Genomic DNA, 26,988 nt, shown 5'->3' with positions numbered 1-26,988 from the left:
TCGTGGCAGACATCCTGGCATCCAGTTTATTTGGTGAGGGGACTGTGACGATTTGTTAATCTAATGAATAATTGATTTGTTAAATCAAATGAAAAATGGTGTGTCTGATTGGTCCAGACGCTACAAACATCAACAGTCATCAGGTATAAACAAAGCAACTGCGTTGTATAGCTTATAGATATCAAACCAGTGGTAAGAATGTCATGCTAAGGGTTCCTCAGTTCAACCAAGACAGGAATAAAAATATTCTTTCTAAGCTTTGATTTAAAAGCAGCAGTGCATTAAGACTACAGTTCTTGAATCTGTAAATCAACAGTCATTCATGTACAGCATTAATACTGTGAAGAGGACAGTGTTTAATAAGGTTTATCTGTGCACTTTCTGTATTGCTATGTGGAACTTTTGAAACATATATTGATGTTTCACTGGTTCAACACTTGGTTTGCTATGATCACTGATTGCTTGAGGTTATAACTTAAGGCTGTTTAAAATCTGATGTTTTTTTTTATTTTTTACCAAAACTAGAGACATGTGGAGATGAACTAATGGGTCCTAGTAAAAAGTAATATTTTTGTAACCCGGCATTATATTATTCAAGTTTTGCAATAAGCCCATCTGACTAGGAAGGGGAAAACACAGGCCTGAAGAGACCTTAATCAAGCTAGACACCATATTGAATTTAACACGAATAAAAAACAATGCTGTGAGGGATAGACTGTCTTTATAATGGCACTGTATAAAGGTCCTAGATCACAATATTCACAACTTTCAAAATTGTTTTAGTTTTTGTCTACTGAAATTCATTTTTTTTCCCACCAGAAAGACATTTTGTCAGCTGAATAATTGGTATGCTGTTAAACATCAGTACAATCCATTGAACACACTGTACTATCATCACAGCATCATTTTCATTCCTGTTAAAGATGAAATATGCTGCTACACCAACTACTGGTCTACTGGCCTTAAAACCTAGGAAATAAACTGGTAAACACTAAAACTATCAAGAAGGTTTAAGAAAATAAATCTGTTCGCTTTTAAACTGTTTGGTTTCCTTATGCATAGCTCATTAACAATAACTCCCATTGCTGTCAGATATTAATGCTCATACTCTTATAATTGAATAGTGTTTGATCATTTTTAAAGCTCATCTCTGATTTTATTGTTTAAAACGTTGCTGATCAATGTCTTAACCCAAATTAGGACCGTTACAAAATAAGACGGAAGATAAGCTTCAACAAAATGAGCCAGAACACTACTAGCAGTAGCAATTCTATTTGTTTCTATTGTGCATCTTCCATTTTATTTGCCGCAGAAAAACGACCCTGGGAATTAGGGCTTATAAAGTACATTTCGTCTAATTAATTCATGACGCAAGAACAACTGGTTGAAATACATGATATATACAGTACAAGTTTCTAGTATGTTAAAGCCAAAGGGCAAAAAGTGCAGGGTTACAAGGTTAGTGGGGAGTTCCAGAGCCTTGGCTATTTTCCTGCACCTCAAAACCCTGAGCTACTCGTTCATCCTTCACTAAAATCACAGTGCATTAAATATAATGGACTCTGAAAACTGAAGTTTATAGGTAATGCAGTTTTAGATATCATAAGTCTCTGTTGTATATGAAAACATACTCTATGCACTTTCTTTTATTTTCTAAGCAAAATTTATACTGTAAATTACTCTTGATGTGCCACAATGTCAAGTCTCTGATCAGCCAGATGAACGCATTTCACAAAGTCTGATATATGGAAAGACTGCAGGACAGAAAAACAAAACCAAATTCAAAACATTAGCCAAGGTTTTGTATGCCTGCTGCTGCGCAATTTCTTGAAAGCTAATAAATACAATACCGCAGAACCCTCGAAAAAGACCTTCTGTAATGTTAGAGACAGTAGTAACATTTGCACGATGTAGCAAAAATAAAATCCACAAAATGTTTCAAACAGAACAAAATATGAGCATTAGGCATGAGCAGGCATATAACTGGTTCACAAATCCGAGATTCAAACTAAAGATAAAGACTTGTGGCAAGCGGGATACTTCTGGAAGAGGGTTATTCCATATCGACCGAGTCCAGGTTTGTTGAGTTCTCGCACAAATGAAGGAGAAAACAAAATGTGCTTGTACAGAAGTTATTATTTTCCCAACAGTCAGAGAGTCTCTTGTCAGAAGGATGTGTCTGTCTATCAAATAAGCATTCATACCCTACTTGAGTTGCAGCACAACTTAAGTCTGTGATGAGTTGTGAACAAGTGTGTCATTGAGGGGTTATTTCTCCACTTGAGACCGTTTATTGATGAGAATGTTTTTTTGTTTGTTTGTTTTGTCACTGTGATGTAGTTTCACTGATTTCCAGGCCATGCTGTTGTAGTTGAGCTCTGAGCAGTGCATTGTCATTCTTCAGGTCTTCAATCTGCAGGACAATGGACAATCAACATATTACCATGTGCCCAATCGGACTTGGTCAGTAAAACACCAAAGATCTCATAAATTTACCACTTAGGATTTAATTTATTTTATTAACCACTTAGGATACATTACTTGAGGCATTTTTTTAAGGATATCATACAATATCACAATTTGTCATCCATGTTTTAATTGAAACTGTAAACCTCTTAAACCTCTTTTGCAGCACTTTATTTGCCAAAAACGGAAAGGAACTGTTGAAATGTCATTTGATTACATTTTAAAAGATTGGTTACACTGTTAAAGATGTAAGCACTCATTTGATTACTAATGTTTCTGACCAAAACTAAATAACCAACCAACCAAACAAACAAAATTAGAACCCAGAAAAACTGAAACAGAATTTCTGGAAAAATAAAACACTATTCATAAACTATTGTTACATTTTAATAAAGTATTAAATTATAATTTTATAGTTTTATAAACACAACTGATTAAAAATCCTTTTTGATTATTAAAATTTAACTCAACCATTAAAAATAGAATCCAGAAAAATTCAAATATAAATATATATATATATATATATATATATACACACACACTAGTATTCTGACTTTGAGACCCCTCTGTACATCCTACATAACTCCCACCAACAAAAATACCTGTTGTCTTAGTAGCTCATTGTCCACTTGTATTCTCTCCACCTCCTTGTAGCTCTCCTGCAGCCTCTGGTTAGTCTGTCGGAGTTCTCTAATGTAGTCGCATGCTTTAGACAGGATTCCTCCTTTACTCTAGAGAGGAGGACAAGCAGTTCATTAACATTAGCAGGTGTAAAGAGGTACAACAGGTCCAAGAACAGAAGATCTGATGCCATGTAAGTTACTTACTGCTCCTGTTTTGGTACTGTCCATATTGCAGTCTGGGATAATTTTAGACAGCGTGACAATCCAGTTGTTGATTTTGTCTCTTCTTCTCCTTTCCACTGCAAAAACACCAATAAAACCATTTAGCAACAGTCCAAACTGAGCTACTTCTGTTCTATACACTGAATTACTCAAAGTCGATATGAAATCCTAATTGACCCCATTTTCTCTTCCTAATGCATGCTCCTGGTGAATGAGTTATCCGTGTATGTTACTTTCAATGAAAAAACCTGTCTTTACAATGTTTTATTAAAGTGTAATAACTTCCACCACTGTAACCATTTCATTTGTAAATCCACATTACAATTAAATCAATTCCTGATGGACAATGTTCCAGTTCTACATTTTTCTAGTTTAGTTTCATTTTGACTGAAATGCAATAAAATTTTTAAAAAAGTCATTACTTTTTACATCAGTTAAATTAGTGACATTGATCATATAACTGTTTTGTACAGATGTTCTTGCTTTCACTGAAACTGTACATATTCTGAGCTCTAAAAAGACATGTATTAGTTCACCTTCATTGTGCTGTGCTCTCCTTCTCTCATCACGGGGCGCCCGGGGGCCATCAATCTTCCTGCGCAAGTAAGAGAGAGAAAAGAAAAAGAGGAGACTTGTGTTAGCTTGTTCTACTGCACCATTAAACTACCAAAAACACCAAACGAATCTGCACGACACAACACAGCTGAAGCCTATTTGAAAACAAACATTTCTTCAGCCCATTTACTGATATAACAACAGTTCATTATTGAGTCACAAATTTTAGTCAGGTCAATTCGATTGTACCCAAAGATTTGCTTAAATCTGGACAAATAGGTTAGCCTAAAATAAATATGTAACCCTTTGATTTTTCCTCATTTCGGTTTTTAGAGGCTAGAATTAATTCAAGTGATGTCTTCCGAACATGAAGAAAACTCAAACACCAGCAAACACATCTAAGGTATTCATACAGTACTGAATTAAAGGAATAGTTAACCCAAAAATTACAATTTGCTGAAAATGTATTCACCCTCAAGCCATCAAAGATGTAGATGAGTTTGTTTCTTTATTGAAACTGATTTGAAGAAATTTAGCATTACATCACTTGCTCACCAATGGATCCTCTGCAGTGAATGGGTGCTGTCAGAATGAGAGTCCAAACAGCTTAAAAAACATCACAATAATCCACAAGACGTTAACTGATGGACTGCAGTTGTGTGGATTACCGAGATGTTTTTATCAGCTGTTGGAACTGTTTTGTTGAAGAAACAAACTCATCTACATCTTGGATGGCCTGAGGGCGAGTACATTTTCAGCAAATTTCCATTTTTGGGTGAACAATTCCTTTAAAAAGCCAGCTGCTCAATAGCAGCAGTATCTAGAGAAATGCAGGCTGGTAGCTGAAAGGGGGTGGGGATGTAAAAGGTCTTCCTCACCAGTCTGATCTGCTGTGTTGAAGAGTCTCACGTTCACCAAGGTCTCTGGGGATGGCAGGCAAGTGGGACAAATTTTTTTCGGTTGTTCTTCTGACTGCACTTGATTGGACAATACTTTGAATATTTATATGTGAATTCATTGCATTTTTAAATTAATGCTACACTCTCAATTTGAGGCGTTTTGCAGGAAAATTAATCCGAATTTGATTTGAAATTCCATTCTTGTTGTTCTGTAAACTGAAATTAATTTGGGGGAACGTGAAGGGATCAAATCATTATGTACATAGCACTGGGATCAAAGGGTGGACTGGGCTGTGCAGACTGGGAAAAGTAAGGGATGTTGACCCATGATCATACTTACGTAGAGTATGTGTGTGTACGAGGGGCGATGGTCCGTGGCGTTCCAGTCTGTAAAACATCTGGTGGACTCATCATCACGTAAAACTGACCTAGAGTTAACAAAAAAGGAAATGTTTGAAAAACACAATATGAATGAACTTGCACCTGCAGCATCTGTTGTCATAAATGAACATTTTGTCATCATTTACTCAGCCTCATGTCGTTCCAAACCTGTTTAAGTTTATAAGTACACGCTTGCGTCATGGTACTGTCTTGAACGCGCGTCCACAAGTGACGCAGTAGAGACGAAAATGTGGAATAAAGTCGTTATTTTTGTTTTCTTTGCGCAAAAAAGTATTCTCGTAGCTTCGTAACTTTACAGTTGAACCACTGATGTCACACGGACTACTTTGTCGATCATCTTGGTACTTTTCTGGACCTTGAACGTAGTAGTTACCTTGCTGTCTATGGGAGGGTCAGAGAGCCCTCAGATTTCATCAAAAATATCTTAAATTGTGTTCTGAAGATGAACGAAGGTCTTACAGGTTTGGAACAACATGAAGGTGAGTAATTAATGACAGAATTTTCATTTTTGGGTGAACTAACCCTTTAATCTGTGTTCTGTCGGATTATAGAATGTGTTATACGTTACAGAAAAGCACCCTTACGGCAGATTTAAGTGCATCCAGCCACAGTGAGTGTTTTACGGTGCGTAGGATGACATTGCAAATTCTGAATCATTTCTGACCAAAGAAATGATAAAAAATATGTTCTCATCTCCTGCAGCCATAGGACACGTGGTACAATTGTAAAAACTATGCACGTTTCCCACTGACATTTTGGAGTACTCTAGGATCTAATGCTTAATTTACCATCACAACTCACGTACCATTCTTCTAAATGCAGCTTACTTGCATCGCTGGTTTATTGATTTGCATGTAAACCAGCAAAACACGTAAAGCTGTAAAACATGCTCAGTATCAATGGCAAACAATGTTTTTGTACTTTAGCATGCGAGACTGACCTCCAGCCTGTGTGAGGGTCGGATCAGACGTGGCCTGCACTGAGACAGCTGTACCGTCACTGACAGTTGCTGCTGGGAAGTAGGCGAAGCGTGTCTCCCCCCCCACTGTTTCCCCCACTGGACTGCCTCCATTACTGAATGGGTTCTGGATGACAGCCTATTGAGAGACAGATATTGAAATATGAGAGACAAGCATGCAAAGCTGACACTGCATTCATTTTTTTGCTTTTCTCCATGCTTCAGTCCAGTCTGCTCCATACACACCTGTGCTACCGCTTGCTGTGCGCCCGCAAAGGCGGCTGTGGACACTACACTGACTGCCGCTCCTCCATCTCCTGCTGCGTCCAAATGGTCCTCTGTTACCTGGACCACGCGATACGTCACCTGTATCAGGACAGAACACAAAGGTGAACTTTGTAAGAATGTTTTGTATCTTTAAGTTGCATAATCTAATTATGTGGATTTAAATAACACAAATGCATTAAAGCAAAAATGATTTCCCATTTGAAACTTAATTTCATAGTTTGACGTTTCTAAATCAAATAGAATTTTCAACAGTAAATAAAAAAGCAGGATTGGACTTGATTTTATCTATCAGAAATCAAATGATAATAAACAGTGGACATTACATACTAGAATATAAGTCTGCTAAAATAATGCCTATATAGCTATTTGGCTGGTGCTTAGCATCATCCAGTAGCCTGAACTGTCCAGGTGATGTCAGCAAAAAGGGAAAGCAGTTTCAGAGGGAGTTTTTTTTTTTTTTTTAAAGAATATGAATAAACAGATTTTTTTTTTCTTTTGGAATAATACGCACCGATGAATCGTTCACAATAACACCAGGAATTTGCATTATGAAAGTAAATTCAGGCAATTTTAATTTCTTGTTGACTTTAAAGTTATAATAGAGCTATAAACTGCTGTTGGTTTATACAGCAGTGTTGTTATTGTTAACTAAAAAAACATTATTAAACATAGATTTTGTTAACTGACACAGAGTACAATGAAAATGAAAAATAAATATTAGATGAAAAGCCTAAATAGAAAAAGCTTAAATGAAAATTAGAAATGTTTCCTTGCCAAATAACTGAAATAAAATTGGTTGAAGTACTAAAATCGCTAAATCTAAAACTGAAATAGACAGAAATTAAGGCTAAATAGAACTAATAAAAATAACAAAAGCATGTAAAATGACTCAAACTTAAACTAAACACAAAACTGAAAATATAAATGCTAATTTGAAATATAAAAATATAAAAATACTACAATAATACAGAATATGCAAATAATTTTTGGTTACACTTTATTTTAAGGTGTCCTTGTTACAGTGTAATTATACATTTAAGTACTGAGGAATATTAATTAACTACATGTTCTTACTATATGGTTAGGATTAGGGGTTGGTTTAGGGTTACTTGCATGTAATTATGCATAATTTATTGTTATTATAATAGTAAGAACACGTAACGTGTAACAAGGACACCTTAAAATAAAGTGTTACCCAATTTTTATTTAATAGTAATAAATAATACTAAATTCAATAGTATAATAATAATATATAATACTAAAATGACACTCGCAGACATAATATATATAATATAATGTAGGCATTATACAGACATAAAAGCATTCTCATAAGAGCCTTGACAGAGAAACTCATGACTCCAGGCCATGTTTTATTACAGAGTGACCCCAGTTTGAACCCTGGAAAGGTCAAAGGTCGCACTGACCTGTCCACCAGTGTTCTCTGTCCGGAACTGGTATTGAACATTGTGGTCTGCAAAAGCTGCTGCTTGCTGGACACTTGCTATGGTAACCGCTGCCTGCTCCTCCACCCCCACGCCCTCTCCTGAGAAATGCACCACAAACGAACAGCGGTATATTGATATATGCATCATTCACTGCATGCACACATCATTCTGAGCTGCATGTTTTTACTTACCCTCCTGCAGCTGAACAACCTCCTCAGTTTCCTGTTTGTCGTGACTGCATAGAGAAAGAGCATGTTCTGGGTCATCTTATAAAACTACTCAAAGGAAGCTCTAGAGATATAGATCAAAATCATTTAGGCTTTTGGCAGATTCTAGTGATGGAAATTTGGCAGTCATTTCAAAATGGTTCATTCAAAACACGGGTTCAAAAATAATAATGTTGTTTACAATAATAGTGTTTATGTAATTTTGTGTTTCAGTCCTATAGTCCCTGGATATAATTTGCATTTATAATAAAAAAAACTCTTTAGAAAATGTATTTTGCGTGTTTTAAATTTAGATATGCTTATTTTAATGTGACGATTTTTTTTGTCATACTGCTATTGAACTCCCTTTTTATTCTTACTCAAGAACAGCTCAGACAGATTTCTGAAAGAATCGCGAATCGATTCATTGAAACGATCCGACTCAAAGAACGATTCGTTAACGAATCGGACATAACTACTACATTCAGTATTGGTGCAATTAATTAAAGAGGCGTTTGAACTATTTGGAAATCAATTAAAAACTCAAAATGGCTTGAGAAAGATGCTCTAGATATAAATCTGACATAGATCATCAAGATCTGTCTCCTTAACTTGGCCAACAAACGGTGAACGCCCCCCTTCTCATCACTAAAAACTGTTCACTGTTTTTATAGTGGTCTGCAAAATTCAAAACTACTAATAGCAACATTTTCTGTAGATAAAAATATATAGCCAAATAAACAACACGGGATTAAATAAATAAAGATCTAAACATATAAAGCCTCTGAATGAAAAGACTGGGAGTTGTTTGCAGGTTGAAGGGAATTTAATGCTTAAAACCGATGAAGAGCTTTTGTTTCTACAGTACTAAACACGACATTTCTACTTGAAATATTAGTTAAACGTCTTTTATATTTCAGAAAATATTAATATAGAAGATTGTTGTTAAAAGGAAACGTACACCGGCTTGGAGTTGTCGTTTTATTTTCAAATACCAAGGGTAACGTTAGACAAAAATCACCAAATTAGCAATCGGGCTAATAGTGATATAAATATGTCGACCATCGATGTTAAAATGCCTGCGATCTGTTGTTTTCTTCGTGCTATTCGTATCTTACGTGTAACTTACTATATTAATGGCATGCCCAAAACTTAATAAAAGTCAGAAAATAAACTTAAAAGATGATTGCTAACTGCCCTACTATAAAAAACAGAGCAGAAAATGGTTGACTGGGGCCTTGAGGATGGCCGTGCATAAAGGACGCGCTCTCACCTCGTCGAGGTGTCCAAGCGCTGATCGAGCATATCCATGAATGCGAACGAATTTAAAAATGCGATATTCAGCGACACTTGAAATACTGGAGATGGAAGCGCTGATCACGGGGACAAACACACGGGTCATGTGAGAAAGACAGTCCAGGACACGTGAGGTGCAGGCTGGGCGAGGAGTTAAAATGGAGACCGCTGTGGAGGAAGACGGAAGGTGTACCGGTTGTTGTTGCGTATGTTACTCACTCCCGCCCTACTGTCTAGACGAGTGCTCGACCTGTTGAGTCGCTTAGTGGCTTCTTTTCAAACTTATAGCGCCTACGTTAACACTGGATTTATTTATCGGTTTATTTTGAAGTACTTTAAACCCTCGTTTTCGCCTTATTTCAGAACCGCGCTGTATTGCTTTTATATCAATCTTCACGTATCCCTCCGCAAGCGTTCTAGTGGCCACATATTAGCGCTGCCGTTAATAAGATATGGAGTGGAGTTCCTATTTTAAACAAAGTGCGGTTTATGTTGAAATAAAGGAACAATAAAATATTTTAGGTAACTTGCACACAAATATAAGAACACACGAATGGTTGTGTACGTATTCTGAAACGGCTTGTATTTCGCAGGTAACGATAATTTAAGGGGTAGAAACAGAACAAATAGGGAGTCTAAATTATTGCGATAGACTTTCAACGCTTAAACTGGAAATTGAAGTTCAAATGAGATCTAACTAGCCTATTGCTATTACAACCTTACGAGTTTCATTATGAATGACATGACGGTTTGAAATGGCGTTTAATAAATGAGTGAACTTAAAAACTTACCTTGATTTAGAATATGTCCGTGTGTAATTCTAAACGTATAACGTGCACAAAATATACGATTTTTCCTTGGTCACATCAGCACAGGGAATCACGAATTTGACGAGTGGTGATTTTTCTCAGGTGACCTCCGCGATCCAATCCGGGTTTTTGATCAAACCACATGACACGAATGCAAGAGTGGTGGGTAGGAAATATAGACGTTTGTTAATCTCTAATGTGAATAAACTGGCTAACATAATTTATACAACGCTCAGAATTATTTACTCGATGTACACGTGTAACATGTTTTCATAAATAAACATATGAGATTTTTTTTGGTAGTAAAAGCGTTGTTTTGCCAATAGTACTCGGCTACTCTATATGTTCCTGAACTTGCACTGCTGTTGCCACGAGGCTGTGCTGTGTGGCAAATTGAACAAATGTTTTTTTGTGTTGTTTTGTTTTTATTTGAGCCTTGTCGTCATAATTACGCAGTATATTTTATGTACATAGTTTGAGAAGTTAACGTAATTAATACAATAATATTAAATGATCAGCTAACGCCAAAGACATTTGACAACATGGAAAGGATTTGAACATTTGAACACCAGCTCACACACCTTAAGGGTTCCTTTTCTTATTAAAATAATGTGAAAAAATGTGTGGTTGCCAGTTACTTCATACTTAAAATCTGATGTTTATGCGAGAAAAAAACAAAAAAATCCAAGTATAGTTTTGGACATGTTTGGCAAAACCACCATAAAATATACTTTCATTGTCACTAGCACTGTCCCCTACATTTTTTCTAACAATTTTCATTCAGCATTCATTGAAACACCCAACATAAAAGATTAAAGGTTTCGTTTAACCTGACATTTGTAGTAGGCCTACAAAATAAAAGTTTGTCCAAGTGCTTTTGGAGAATAAGCTACTAAAATTGTCCTGTTGACCATGCAGATATTCAGTGTCTCTATTGTTAACATATATTTTAATTCAGTTAATATAGCCAGCAGCAAGTATATATATAATATAGTATTATAATATATAATATTTTCACATTTTATGTTGCTGCCCTATGTTAAACTGCTTTAAATTACTTTTTTCCCATATCAATCTACACTCCATACACCATAATGGTGAAATAAAAAAGGTTTTTAACATCTTTGCAAATTTATTAATGAAAGAAGTTTGAAACAACCAGGACTCTTCCTAGAGCTGCCCTCCTGGCCAAACTGAGCAATTGATGGAGAAGGGCCTTGTCTAGACTGGTGACCAAGAACCTGATGGTCACTCTAGCTGAGTTCCATGATCATATGTGGAGATAGGAGAAATCTACAGAAGGACAAACATCACTGCAACACTCCACCGATCTGGTACCGGTGCGACTATAGTATAAATAGTCATCAGAATAGAAGACAAGCTCAATGCACCAAAATATTGAGTTAGCCTTAATGAAAACCAAGGCCAGAGCATCCAGAACCTCAGACTGAGCAGAAGGTTTTCCTTCCAACAGGACAATGAACCTAAACACAGCAAGAGTGGCTTATAGACAACTCTGTGAATGTCCTTGAGTGGCCCAGCCCCATCCTGGGCTTGAACCCAATCAAATATTTTTGGAGAAATCTAAAAATGTGCAACTGCCCCCATCCAACCTGACAGAGCTTGAGAGGTGAAGAGGTGAGGAGAAGAATGGCAGATGATTGGCAAATGCTGATGAGCAAAGCTTGTTGCATCAAACAAAAAAGGCTTGAGGCTGTAAAGGTGCTTCAGCTAAATATTTAGTTAAGGGTATGAATACTTATGCAATGTACTTATTTCAGTTTTTTTATTTTTAATAAATTTATGAAGTTGTGACAATTCTGTTTTTGCTTTGTCAATATGGTGTATGGATTGTAGATTAATGTGGGAAAAAAGTAATTTAAAGCAGTTTAACAAAAGGCAGCAACAACAAAACATGAAAAAAATGGAGGGGTATGAATACTTTCGTAAGGCACTGTATATACATACATACATACATACATACATGCATACAGTGGTGGCCAAAATTATTAGAATACTAGTATTTTCCCGCTAAAAATGTTTTTAAGTCAGTTATTTCTATCTTTTGCTGTAGTGTGTCAGTAGGAAATGTCAGTTTACATTTCCAAACATTCATTTTGCATTAATTGTAATAATCCAGTGAGAGTTTTGTTTGCACAAGGAGTCTGACAACAGCCAGTGCTCCACACAGAGATCTGATCTATATGTTCTTTAATAAATATTTAATATGTGGATTTTTTTTAACTTATGCTCCAGCACTGCTTCTGAACCTATAAGCCAGTGTAGAAAATGGATGGATGGATATTTTTCAACACTTTTGTGGTACTACTGCTTTGTTGTAAAGCAAGCACCCAAGAATCTCACTCAACAGTACATTTGTATATACACTAGTAGTGTAATTTATAGGAACAAAGTCATGTGATTTGATTAAACCGATGTGATTGTCAGTCATACAGTTAACCTGTTTTTGACACATCACATGAGTCATATGCATATGGGTTCTCTCTATATAAAAGCTTGTTCATAAGCATTGATTTGGTTCATTAACACATTTACAGATCATAATTTTTTCCAAATGGAATTTTCCCTCGTGTTTGAACTATTATTAAAAAATGGATTTAGTAATTTGATTTGCGAATGGGAAACATGGAGTTTATTGCACTTTAAACTATAGGTATGCCATGGGTATCCACGCTGTGGCCCCTGTCAAAGCAAGCATGCAACTCAGCGTTTTGCATTGACTGCTGTACCAAAGCAATCCTTTGAATATGTGCAGCTACAGAACAGTCTACTCTTCAAACAAAAGGAGGACCATTGACCTCATGCATACACATAGTGAAAAGTCAGACTCACCAGGGCCCCTGCCCTAACCAGTTCAAGTGTATTTGTTTCAGGGACAGAGGAGGTAGCATTTAAAGGATTTTGCCACCATCAACAAAAAGGGCAACACAGGTTGTCTATTTCTCTTTTGCCTCTTAACATCTCTCTCTCCTTCTCCACTCTCTCACTCCCTCTTTCCACCGAGAATAAGCAACGAGGGATTTGCCTCAGAAGCAACAAGGTATGAAAACTTTTATGTTTTTTGTATATATCTGTAATTCTTAATATTCAGTTCTTTGATTGAAACGTCAACGCAGTGTGAATGGAACTGGTAGGCTAGTTATCTTAAGATAAGCATGTCCATTACATAAATTAGAGAAATGTTTTCTTTCTTAATGACTATCTAGCCTGGAATATCATAAATAATTCTCATGTTTTAATGAGACGGGCTTCTCAATTTCAATATGTTGAAGTATACTGAAAAAGTTGTAACATCTGTATTTTTAAGCTTCTTGTGTGAAGAAATTTGATGAACAAAATGAATTATGCAGCTATAAAGAAATCTATTTCTGTGAAGCCTGAGGAATGTTTTTAAAGTGTATATTGCTTATAATACGAAATTCGTATATTTCGTATTATAATAAATTGGGTAATTTTGATGTATTAATATTTATACATGTTAATATTTAATTTAATATCATATTTTTAATCTACTGAATTACAAATTTTGACAAAAGATGTGGACATTTTTATTTAGCCAAATTTATTTAGCCATATATAGTTTGAAGAGAAAAATGGTTTGATTTTATAAAATGTATTATTTATATTTTTTGTTTATTAGTTGTACAAGATTTTTGTGCCATTTATGAACGTGTATTCAGTATAAGCATCTGTATGTGTAAAATCAAAACTTTCCTCCTATCTGTTTAGTGTATATCACCTTCCTGCATAGTTGCAAAAAGACTGTAACATCTGTATTTTTAAGTTGACGAAACATGATAAATGAAATGATTTATGCAAGTGTCAAAAAATCTATAACTGTAAAGCTTGAGGAGTAATTAAAAAATATATATATTGCTTATAATACCAAATTTGTAATGCTATTTTGCTCATTTATTTTTAAAACATGCGCAAATGCTTTTGTGTTTAAATTGAGTGAGTTATTTTAATATACTAATATTTATACATGTTAATATTTGATATAATATGTTTAATTTGTTGAATTTCAAAATTTGTGTTGAGATATCTGTGGTCATTTTAGCCAAATGTTGGTTTGAAGAGAAAAAAAATTGCATTTTTTTATGTTTTATTTATATTTTTGGTTTATTATAGGAAGTCTTTTTGTGACATTTATTAATGTGTGCACATAAGCATCTGTATGTGTAAAATTAAAACATCTCTCCTGTCTGTTTAGTGTATATCTCCTTCCTGCATAATCACAGCGTGTATCAGGATGTACAGCTTTATGGGCGGCGGCCTGTTCTGTGCCATTATTGGGAACATCCTAATAATGGTTTCCACAGCGACAGACTATTGGATGCAGTATCGCCTCTCAGGCAGCTATGCCCACCAGGGCCTGTGGAGGTACTTGCATGGCCAACAAGTGCTACATGCAGACAGCAAGTATAGGTAAGCAAATATATTCATGCAAACTTCATGCATTCATGGCTATTTTAAATCATTGTGAAGTTATAAGTCATATGTAGAGTCAACAACATCATACAAGAAATCTGGCACCTGCATTTGAGCTTCTAGACCATTTTTGCCTGTAGATGGCAGTGCTTTATTATTTTTGCCATACAGAGCTCCACACTCTGGTTTGTGTTGTCTGAGCCTTGCACAGTCGCATTCTGAACAGGTGCTCCAAAGTTGTACCCCTGGTCTCATAAAATGGCATCTGAGATTACAGGAGCTGTACTCTGGTTCGTTCAAGGGGATTCTGCTGGGACAGTTCTTCAAAGATCACATGAGAAAAATCCGACAAACAGTGATAAGATATGGCTGGGATGAGAAGAGAATGAACATACCCATCTTGACTGTTGTTTTATGATCGTTTCTTGTCTGTTTCCCCAGCATATTGGAATGCCACACGGGCATTCATGATCCTATCGGGAATGGCGTGCTTTGCGGGCATCATGGCAGGCATCCTCTCATTTGCCCATTTTTCTGCCTTTGAGAGATTCAGCCGTTCCTTTGCAGCAGGAATCATGTTTTTCATCTCCAGTGAGTCACAAAACACAGGCACAGTGAGCTGTAGAATGTGAAATTTTAGCATATTTAAGTATAACTAAAAACTGTTCTCAAAGTCAAAAATATAGATGGCACCACTACGTTTCCTCTGTCCATTTTTAACCTATCACTTTTTTTCACACCTAGCTTTGTTTGTGCTGCTGGCTATGTCGATCTACACTGGCGTAACCCTAAGCTTTCTGGGCAAGCGGTTCGGAGACTGGCGCTTCTCCTGGTCCTACATACTGGGATGGGTGGCCATGCTCATGACCTTCTTTGCAGGTGATAGAAAACCTCATAGAATGCTATTTAACGCAACTGTATGTAGTTTTGTGCATTTTTGTGACTTTGGACCCCCTTCAGATAAGCAAGTGGAATACACTGTCATAATTACAGTGGATAGTTGTGCACACATTTGTTGCTACCGTAAAGCAATCTGCATTCTTTGATGGAATTTCGTACCCGCTCAGTGAATTTACGTACTCCGAGAACAGACTTTTGGAAGGAGCATGAAAATAAAAGCCATTTGCCTTATTAGAAGTCAGTGTACCATCAGAATGATTTTGAAACTGATATTTCAAGGTAGAAAATACAGTTGCTTTAAGGATTGCATTGACTCAGAAGTTCAAGTGGTAGAACATAATAAAGTGAGTTTTTATGGCGTGCTGAAAGTTATGAAATGTTCTCGTGGTGCAGAATGGAAATAATATGCCTAAGGATGTGGTTGAAAGGACTTTGATTGACCTCATGAAAATGTTCTGTCACAAAAAATAAAACCAGACCAAACTCATATTAAAAAGCACATTAAAATGTAAGTGTGCCTGTTCTCATTATTTAAAGGGATAGTTCACCAAAAATGAAAATTATATCATTAATTACTCACCCTCATGTCATTCCAAACCCGTAAGACCTTCGTTCATCTTCGGAACACAAATTAAGATATGTTTGATGAAATCCAAGAGCTTTCTGACCCTCCACAGACATCAAGGGTACTACCACGATCAAGGCACAGAAACGTAGTAAGGACATTGTTAAAATGGTCCATGTGACATCAGTGGTTCAAATGTAAGTTTATGAAGCTACGAGGATACTTTTCTGTGCACAAAGAAAACTAAAATAACAACTTTATCAAACAATTCTTCTCCTCTGTGTCACCCTAGGGCACCATTTTGGAGAGTATCACGACACATGCGAGTGTTCTCCTCTAAATGTTGTTTACATGTAGGAAAATCATGTGCAAGCTTCGTGATACTCTCCAAAATGGCGCTCTAGGGTGATGCGAAAGAGAAGAATTATTGAATAAAGTTATTTTAGTTTTCTTTTCGCACAAAACATATTCCCGTAGCTTCATAAAATTACTGTTGAACCACTGATGTCACATGGACCATTTTACCGATGTCCTTGCTACGTTTCTGTGCCTTGATCGTGGTAGGACCCTTGCTGTCTATGGAGGTCAGAGAGCTCTCGGATTTCATCAAAAATATCTTAATTTGTGTTCCGAAGATGAACGGAGGTCTTAAGGGTTTGGGACAGGATAAGGGTGAGTAATTAATGATATAATTTTCATTTTTGGGTGAACTAACCCTTTAATATATGGTGACCTACCAATGGTTTGGAACAAACAAAAACAGCTAAGTAAATAATTGCTGTTACGTGTACGTGCTAATTCTTTCATGTATTTATTTCATTTTTAGTTGATACTAGAACAAATATTCACACTTACTTAAATGTTTATGATTTGAAAATTGTCTTTTGCAGGGATATTCTACATGTGTGCCCACAGAATGTATGAATCCAGGAGAGTGGTTGGAAGTCGCTAACCTGAAGAAGGAAAAACTGCAAGCAGCAGAAAGTTTTGGCTCAAAAATCATCAGGAACTTCATCACACCTTAATGTTATATAAGTTTAATAACTTTAAACTTCAAAAATACACTGGCAAATTTATAGTTTAAAACCACATTAAAGGACTCTTTTTTTACACACGCACATATACTTGTATAATTCTGCTCAGATAACAATACCAGTCTTCACAAGTGTTTATTTCACTTTTCATCTTTTTTTTTCAATAAAATTCCACATCATATCATTTTCTGTGAAATTTCTGTCTTGATATATTGTAGCATTGCAATACATTATGACTTCACATAAACTTCACATAAACACATTTTTAGAGCATCTTTCTATGTCGTTGGAAGTTAGAGCTTGTACATGTAGTTATATGTAGTAACTGTTTTGCAATATAATTTCACTTTTAGTGTTTCATCATTTTTGCAACTGTTCATAAGCATTTATTTCACCATGTGGACATGAGTATCAAACTTGTTTCGCAGTTTCACACCAGCTCAAATTCATAGTCAGGCACATCCTGTGTTAATCAGTTGTGAGAAAAATGGAGCAATAAAAGATCGAAGCTGGGTTTACATTTTTATATAGCAGTAAATGGGCGTATTTTGTGAGTGAGACCCTCATCACATGTTTTGTTTTTTTTGCAGCTATTAAGTTTTATTAGGGCTTATATGCCAGCTATTTCTAATATTCATTTCAGAATGTTTTTGCTTTCCCTCTATTATTCATAGAAATGGTGGTCGTTCCTCATCTGAACTTTAAAACTTTTTCCCAAGTGAGGTACAAAAAAGTAGAAGTAGCCTTTGTAGTGTAGAAAGTCTTGCAAAAATATTCAAAGTCAGAGTTCCAGAAGACAATATAAGACTTTATTGGAAGAAACAACAAACATTCCAATATGTGTAGGCTATATTTTAATAAAACATGAGCCGCCGCCATTGACGAGTTATCTTGTCTTTTAGAAGACAAGGCTTCCCCGCCAAAGACGAGTTTCTCCGAGAAGGGATTGCCTCTGGCCTAATCACAGCCATGCTGATATAGCCGGTATCGCTCTCGTACTCGAGTGATATTGTTCATTTATATATATATATATATATATATATATATAACATTTAACTTTGTTTTCACACTCTCAAACCACACGCACTTTTTCTAATTCAGTGCCATTGATGTGACGACTGTTTGTATGAGTTCTTGTTTTTCATATGTAGAATAGTTAAGAGACAAGGAAGAAGAATGTTGTTTTCCTCAATATTGGCTAAGCAAATGATTCAAATACCTATTCAAGTCACCAGTCACTTACTTTGTCTAACAGAACTTATTTTTCCCCCATCATTTTATATTTCTATATGTTCAAAGTGTAATTAATAGAGGTCTATGCACTTTTAAGACAGCTTTAGTTTTGATGTCCTTCGTATGTAAAAGGTAAGTGATTTAGGGGCTATCCAAATACCCACACTTGTGTCTTTGCACTTTACCACTTGTCTACTTACATGATGTATTTCATGTATTTGGACCAAAACTGCAAATTTGGACAGGCCCTTAAACTTAGCAAATTAAGGAATTCTAGGGTGTTCACATTTCATTGTGCTGACACTTAGTGGTGAGATGTAAAATTGCAGAGAAAAGGCAGACAGAGGCGATTGACTAATATTCTGGATGGCTCGTGCAATACTTAGTTCATTCCAGAATACTTTTATTTAGTCCCCATAGATCTGTACACACTTAATTAAGGTAAGACTATATCTAACCAGAGGTCATATAACCATTACTATAGAACCACGTTGACCAACTTAACTTCTTCTAAGTAACTAATTATAATCATGTGATTTCTCACGTACACTTAGTTAGAATAATATTACAATAATCAGAGGTTGAGGCTGACCCCGAATTTGGGTTGGTCAGCAACACACTGTTGTTCTAAATGGAAAAACCCAATAGCCTCTACAGTCTAAGTATACATAACTAGTGCCAATGTGTTAGCCGGAGCTCTAAAACATTTTAGTTCGTTACTAACCTGAGTGCAGATTTGCAGTGTTGTAGACTTAACACAATTAATTAGAGTCAATCATCTCAGAGTAAGTCAGAATAAATTCAAATGTAACAATATTATCAGTCAGGTAAATATGTATTATGCCAATTACATAGCCAATTCAAAGATATCAAATCAATATAAGACATCAAATTCTCAAAGATGATTCTAAGAGTAAGATGCATACCTGACTTTAGAAAGATACATAAGAGTGTGTGGACACACTCTATGTTACAGGCTTCTGACTACAGAATCGCCCTGAGCTTTTTGCAGTTTTAACTTAAATACCCAGACCAAGGCAAACATTCTCCAAAAATGGAGACAGGAACTAGCAATTTAAATTTGCATTGATCAAGTCGAGTTAACACCTTTTGGGACAGAATGTAATTTGCATGAAAGACGCTGGGAAATGACACACCCTCTAGTAATCAACTTATCTCTAAACCCTTAAAGTCAAAAATATAGATGGCACTACGTTTCCTCTTCCCATTTTTAACCCATCACTTTTTTTTCCCACAACTAGCTTTGTTTGTGCTGCTGGCTCTGTCGATCTACACTGGCGTAACCCTAAGCTTTCTGGGCAAGCGGTTCGGAGACTGGCGCTTCTCCTGGTCCTACTGGGATGGGTGGCCACGCTCATGACCTCCTTTGCTGGTGATAGAAAGCCTCATAGACGGCTATTTAAAGTTTTGTGTATTTTTGTGACTTTAGAGCCCCCTTCAGTTAAGCGAGTGGAATACACTATCGTAATTACAGTGGATAGTGTACACGTGCATTTGTTGCTGCCACATTTTTTGGCGGAATTTCGTACCTGCTCCCCAAACTTAAAAAAAAAAAAAAAAAACATTTGCCTTATTAGAAGTCAGTGTACCAGATTCTGAAACTGATATTGCAAGGTAGAAAACGGATACAGTTGCTTTAAGGATTGCATTGACTCACATAAGTTCAAATGGTAGAACATAATAAAGGGATTTTTTATGGCGTGTTAAAAGTTATGAAATATGTAACTGTTTTGAATTAATTTCACCTTTGGTTTTGCAGCCTCTTTGTAACTGTTCATAAGCATTTTTTGTCACCATGGGGCCATGAGGAGACTTGCAGTTTCACAAGAGCTCAAATACATAGTCAGCAAGTATGACACATCCTGTGTTTAAAACACTGTGTAGGCTATATTCAGTCTTATCTGGGCTTTAGTTTTATCAGCTTTTTCAAATATTAATTTCCACAAAATGTCTTTGCTTTCCCTCTGTTTATTAGAAATGGTCCTTCCTCATCTGAACAATTCTTTAAATAAAACTTTTTACCAAGTGAGGTGCAAAAGCCTTCTGTAGAAAAGTTCACTTCCTTTTTTTCTGAAGAATGCCAATTACTCTTGAAAACTATAAAAAACAGAATTCCCCCCAAATCGTTAAAAACAGATATCAATTAAAGGGGTCATATGATGCTTTTTTAAAGATCATTATTTTGTGTATTTGGTGTAACAGAATATGTTGACATGCTTTAATGTTCAAAAACTTTGAAACTATTTTTCAAATACTGTACATTATTGCAGCGTCTCCCTGACATGGCTGCTTCAACACTAACTGCTGTTCCTGAAACCACGCCTTCTTTCTTTGCACATTTGGGCGCATTATGCAAATATTTCCACATAGTGGGGTAGATATGTGGGGGCGTGTTAGAACGAGCCGTTTTAGGGGGGCGTGGCAGAGTCTTAATTTTGATAAAGAATATCTCTTTGGTTTTGAGACTTTAGTCTTTGCAACTTCAGGGATCTTATCTATGCACAATCAGCTTGTAACACTCCAAAGAGAAAGGAAAGCTTGAAATCGCATCATATGACCCCTTTAAGAAAATCTGAATACATTGTATTTTCTTGAATTTTTTAACTTTTCTCAACAATTCTTTAAATTCTTTATTTTAGGCAAACAAGTACAGCTATCTATATATTTGTATGGGGAAAGGCTGCCATTTCCAAAGCTGTTTGACAATATTATGATTAAATAACTTATTTCAAACCAGAAAATAATTTGTCAATAATGGTATAGTATATTAAAATTCTTATTTGGCTCTGGCTTTGTCTTGTAAATATATGATGTATTTTTAATGGAAACTGTGGAGGACACAATGCATGCAGCAAAGAAACATTTTCATCCTATCAATCTCATCGTAAAAAGTTCTTTTAAACTACAGTAACACACTCAGTATCTGCAGTCTTTGGAATGGAGCTTTCTTCCCCATTGCCTTGCTGTGAAAGACTTTGGCCTTCCTCCATAAGCGCTCTATGAAAAATCCCAGACAAACTTTGGTTGCAGCGTCGACTAACATCCAGTCCCATGCAGAAATACAGAACCGTGTTAATGCAGCTGTTGAAATAGGCCAATTTTGAAGCCATACTCAGCCACTTTTACTGCTTCATTGTCTTTATTCACCAACTTGACCAGCCCTAGAAAGTGGTATGGAGCCCAACATAAGAAAAAGGCACAGACCAATACAGCAAGAATCCGAAGAGGCCTCGATTTTCCAGAGAGCCGTGTTCTGCGTATCCCAACAGCAGCTAGTATGTAACAGATAAGGATGACCAGGAAAGGCAACAAGAATCCACAGATGAAACGAATGCAGTAGTAGACATACTTTGCTGAATTGTCACCTTTCTCCTGAAAATGAAATTATAAATATAAATTTTCATATTTGCTAATATATTATTATATAATAATTACATAATATGCAAGGTGATGCATGCAGACATAAAAGTAACCTTCAGCGAGCATTGGCTCAAATTGTTCTTGCCGGGAAAGACTTGCCGGTACACAAAGAACGGTGAACTAAAGCTCACCGCCACAATCCAAACTCCCACACTGACCACACGAGCAGCACATAACGTCCGTCGTTCTCTGGTGAACACTGGATGGCAAACACAGAGTGCTCGATCCACACTGATGACGGCCAGAAGAAAAACACTGCAGAACATGTTGGCGTACTTAAAGAAGCCAGTGAACTTGCAGAGAAAAACTCCAAAAGGCCAGTATTTATAGAAAAAATCTCTGATTAGTGAAGTGACTCGTGTCAGGCAGAAGATCATGTCCGCTACAGCGAGATTGACCAACCAAACGTTAGTGACATTGGGCTTCATACGGAAGCCAGCCACCCAGATGACCAAAGAGTTCCCGGTGGTGCCTAAGAAAATGATGATGATGAGGAAGACAATGCTGATCTTATTCACAGTGTCTTCAGTGTCCACTGTAGTGTTTGCATGGTGATTTGAGACCTCAGAGTGGATGTCATGGAGAAGAGTTGTATTTGAGGTCATTCTACAATCAAGACAGATAAATGTATTAATGTTCCTTCGGTTTTTCTGTTTAACAACATATCTGTTTGTTCATGATGCCAGTTTGTAAGCCAACTACAAAGACTAAGTTGCCTTGAGTGCCCACAGGAATTTCTAAAATGCTTGAAGAGATACAATTTTCATAATTTTGCACATAGGACGAGGTTACACCTGGTCTTGTAAGAATTGCAAGATGAACACAACTGTAGTCGTCGGCTTTTAAAATTGGTAGTTTGTATACACACATACGTACATACATACATATATTTACTATTAATGATGTGTTGATGAATCGATGTGAGTGTTCTTACCTGTACACAAGTGTTTTTACAAAACAGATTGACTGCTGCAGTAATCCTTGGTGAATGGGTCACAAGTGTCTGGTTCTTTGAAATCACACCAGTGTGAGCTCATCTCTGCTTTTCTCTGTCATTTATTTGGTCATTTATTCCTTTTGCAGACAAAACAGGACAAACAGGAAGGGGTAGGAGAGATATATGTATATACATGTCTCCTCCCCCTTCCTGTTTGCCCCTTTATGGATGTATTCTAAGAAGGTTGGAAAATGTATTAAAGGCAAATTGTACATTCTCACTCTTCTCTCCAAAACTATCTATAGTGGTTTGATAATATTCAAGTCAGCTGACTGAGCTGCCAGGGCAGATGCTGAAGTTCATCTTGGTGCTCCAACTGTTCAGGTTTTATGATCGTGACACCATCTTTTTCATATTTTAGCATTGGTGTCTATGATTAAAGTTTTTTTTTTTGTTTGTTTGTTTAGCTCTTCGTAGATTCTGGCTTTGTGAAGTTCTCTGTGGTCAGTTTTTGCAGAAACAAGGTGAATATTGAGGTTTGCTGTTTCTGCTTCAGTAGTTTTGTGGTTCAGACCTGGTCCTTCTTAGTGTTTGATGGTTCCTATCATTAATTTTAGATTTTCACTCACTATTTTTCTACTCTGATTAAGTCTTGCCGTGTTTTGTGTATGCAGTCATAATCAAAGACTGTTGTTCTTAAAAAACAATTGGGCTGTTAGGGTTATAAACGCTCCTGCTAAACAGGTTCCCATGATTTATCATATTTATGTCACTCTCAAATAAAAATATATTAAGATTTTTAACTTTACAACTAAATTACTCCATATACCAGTAAGGATTATTTTGAATTGCTTTGCAATTTAAGTATCATAATCAGGGCTGCCAACTTGGACAAATTCATTGTGAAACTCTCACAATGAAAACAGTTCTTACGCTTTCATCCCACACGTTCTTTTTGTCATGCAGTCACTGACGTGACATCCATCTCTATGAGTTTTTGTTTTTTATAATGTAATGTAGAACATATAGTTGAGCAATATCAGACAAGGAGGAAGAATGCTGTTTTCTCCAAATATCGGCTGAGCGAATGATTCAAAAACCCATTCAAGTCAGTAGTCACTTGCTTCAAAAATTGTTTTAAGTGCATTCATGCCACCCCTGAGCTGCATTAAACAGTCTGTGTAAATACATCTAATGCCATTTTATATATTGTTTTGTTTTGCATTGTTTTCATGCAACCATGATATGTATCAGCTGGTAGAAAATCATGTTGCAAAGTGCAAACTAATGTACTTTTAAGAGCATTCATTGTTCAACAAGTGTAATCAAAAAGTGATTACTTAAATACAGGTTTTACCATTTTAACACAAAAGACATTTGAACTGGGAAAACATGTTGTGGCTTTTTTGCTAACTAGTGTTGTAGTACTCGAGAGCGGCCTTGGTCTTGAGACCAGTCTTAAGACCATTTTTTGAAGGTATTGGTCTTGTCTCTGTCTCGACCTTATTTGTATTCAAACTTGTCTTAGTCTCAGACTAAAAGGACTTGGGATTTTATCGCAAGACCAGTCAAGACCACAACTGCGGGGATATCACTAAATTGCAGGTGCATTGTCTGATTAATTTGTTAACATCATTAAAGTGATAATGTAAAACTTACTGCTTCATATGTAATCAATAACTTATTTCTAATATGATTTAATTTGATACTGCTTTGCCGGTCAGAATTTCACCAAAATTAATACAAACGCCCAAAAAATTCAAGGTATTATTTAAGAAAAGTACTTGTGTGAGATCTTGTTTTTATATTATAAGCAATATCACAAGAACAAGAGAGCTGATTTCACGAATATGAGCATAACTGCAAAACATGATACAAGAAATTAATATTAAGTGAATTACATTTTAGAAATCTTTTTTTTTTCTTTGCCTATTTCTGCAAGGAAAGTAGTTCCAAACAAATCCATAGCAGAACTGTTGTGTGTTTCGGAGCAACACAGCGGTGTTTCATTACTAAACAAATCAGCTGCTTTGAACGAATCATTAAATAATTCTGTGACTCAGTCAAGTGATTTGCCACCACCTAGCCTATTGGCGGTTTTAGTCTGATATTCATATTCATTTTATTTTTCCATCATATTTCTATATTCAAAAATTTACTTTAAAAACATTGATCTCAACAATATTTCTGCAGTTGTAATTGTACCAGTTCAGATGTAGCTTCTGTGCTGCCTCTGCAGTGCAAAGATGAATTATGTTGTTAGTGATTTCAGTTGTTTTGTACCAGCTCTATATATAGTGCCTTATTATTCTAGTTGTATTTATTGATTAAATATTAGATATTTTTCAGGCAGTAAATGTGGATCTTTCAGATGAATTTTAGGAGTGCTGGTTTTTGATCTTGGTCTTGACTCGGTTTCACTCTGCCTTGGTCTTGGTCTTGTCTTGATCTTGACTGCAACAGTATTGCTAACAAAGATAAATTGCAGCAGAAGCTTTATGCATAGCAATGCATTTATTGCGCAGGTAAATATTATAAAACAAACAAAATGAAGGCTGATAATAACTTATTTTTCTCTTTCTGCCTCAGGTGGGCTTAAATACATCATCTTATTATTTACTGGACACAAACATAATCAATCATCACAATGTAGATGTGCCTACTGTTGGATTAACATACATTAATTTAGATTACATAGACTATAACATTACAAATTATCTAAATATTAATTTGACCATATATTTCTTAAAGGCTCCAAATACTGGTTAAAGCTAGACAGAAGACCAGACATTTAGGTACATACATTTTTCATTCTGTTAAATATTAATAATAAAAAATGCTTTTAAATTCTGTGGTATCTGATAGGCCTGACAAGTAAGTTTAGTTTAGTTTATTTTCTTATATAGCACATTTCTACTGCCACAAGAGCAGCCCAAAGTGCTGTACAATGCATTCAAAAAGACCAAGAAATAGAGCAAGCAAGAAATAGAGAGTAAAATCTCTTAAACTTTAGTGACAAATTTAGTATCTGCAGTCTTTGGATTAGAGCTTTCTTCCCCATTGCCTTGCTGTGAGGGACTTTGGTCTTCCTCCATAAGCGCTCTATGAAAAATCCCAGACAAACTTTGGTTGCAGCGTCGACTAACATCCAGTCCCATGCTGAAATACAGAACCGGGTTAATGCAGCTGTTGAAATAGGCTAAGTTTGAAGACATACCCACTTTTACTGCCACGTTGTCTTCATTCACCAACTTGACCAGCCCTAGAAAGTGGTATGGAGCCCAACATAAGAAAAAGGCACAGACCAATACAGCAAGAATCCGAAGAGGCCTCGATTTTCCAGAGAGTCGCATTCTGCGTATTCCAACAGCAGCTAGTATGTAACAGATAAGGATGACCAGGAAAGGCAACAAGAATCCACAGATGAAACGAATGCAGTAGTAGACATACTTTGCTGAATTGTCTCCTGATTCTGCTGCTTTGTGCTGCAAACAAAATTATAAAGTCTGTCATTCAAAATGATGACACACATAAACATTTACTAAATAAAATCATGTATATACATGATTATTTATATATTTGTGCAGTCATTCTGACCTCCAGTGAGCATTGGCTCAAGTTGTTCTTGCCAAGGTAGACTTGTCGGTAAACAAAGTACGGTGAACTAAAGATCACCGCCACAATCCAAACTCCCACACTGACCACACGAGCAGCACATAATGTCCGTCGTTCTCTGGTGAACACTGGACACCAGACGCAGAGTGCTCGATCCACACTGATGACGGCCAGAAGAAAAACACTGCAGAACATGTTGGCATACTTGAAGAAACCATTGAACTTGCAGAGAAAAACTCAGAAAGGCCAATGGTTAAAGAAAAGACTTGAGATGAGTGATATGACTCATGTCAGAAAGAAGATCAGGTCCGCTACGGCGAGATTGACCAGCCATACGTTAGTGACATTGGGCTTCATGAGGAAGCCGGCCACCCAGATGACCAAAGAGTTCCCAGGTGGTGCCAAGGAGAACAATGACGTTGAGGAAGACAATACTAACCTTATTCATAATGGCCTCAATATCCGCTGTAGTGTTTGAGAGCTCAGAGTGGGTGTGGAGGAGAAGAGTTATATTGGAGCTCATTCTACAATCAAGAGAGATAAATCGATGAATGTTATTTCAGTTTAAAAAAACAAATCTGTCTTGATGTCAATTTCTAAGCTAACTTGAAAGATTAATTCACCATGGGTTCTCTCAAAAAT

General features: G+C 36.2%; 1 protein-coding gene and 3 pseudogenes across 2 annotated transcripts; 1 reads left to right on the top strand and 3 right to left on the bottom strand.

Moving 5' to 3' along the window:
* Window positions 1-1,686: 1,686 nt before the first annotated feature.
* LOC107724110 (upstream stimulatory factor 2-like) lies at window positions 1,687-9,802 on the bottom strand. Of its 2 annotated transcripts, XM_016532900.1 has the most exons (11): window positions 9,338-9,802; window positions 8,050-8,093; window positions 7,838-7,956; window positions 6,372-6,491; window positions 6,108-6,264; window positions 5,106-5,193; window positions 4,745-4,789; window positions 3,848-3,906; window positions 3,294-3,388; window positions 3,069-3,197; window positions 1,687-2,413 (listed from the first exon to the last, which is right to left on the bottom strand). In XM_016532900.1, exons 1-11 carry the CDS (start codon window positions 9,373-9,375, stop codon window positions 2,327-2,329), a joined length of 981 nt encoding a protein of 326 aa, XP_016388386.1. In that variant the 5' UTR covers window positions 9,376-9,802; the 3' UTR covers window positions 1,687-2,326. The 2 variants fall into 2 exon arrangements, with proteins under 2 accessions (XP_016388386.1, XP_016388387.1); XM_016532901.1 differs by lacking the exon at window positions 4,745-4,789 and having other exon boundaries at window positions 9,338-9,792.
* A 3,171-nt stretch (window positions 9,803-12,973) lies between these two features.
* Window positions 12,974-17,146, top strand: LOC107724073 (lens fiber membrane intrinsic protein-like; annotated as a pseudogene).
* A 4,125-nt stretch (window positions 17,147-21,271) lies between these two features.
* LOC107724067 (C3a anaphylatoxin chemotactic receptor-like) lies at window positions 21,272-22,399 on the bottom strand (annotated as a pseudogene).
* A 3,334-nt stretch (window positions 22,400-25,733) lies between these two features.
* Window positions 25,734-26,869, bottom strand: LOC107724066 (C3a anaphylatoxin chemotactic receptor-like; annotated as a pseudogene).
* Between the last annotated feature and the right edge of the window lie 119 nt (window positions 26,870-26,988).

The sequence above is a fragment of the Sinocyclocheilus rhinocerous genome, unplaced genomic scaffold (assembly GCF_001515625.1).
Source record: "Sinocyclocheilus rhinocerous isolate Xijiao unplaced genomic scaffold, SAMN03320098_v1.1 scaffold335, whole genome shotgun sequence".
Taxonomy (NCBI): domain Eukaryota; kingdom Metazoa; phylum Chordata; class Actinopteri; order Cypriniformes; family Cyprinidae; genus Sinocyclocheilus; species Sinocyclocheilus rhinocerous.
The sequence above is the reverse complement of the archived record's forward strand: the minus strand, read 5'-3'. Positions and strand labels throughout refer to the sequence as shown.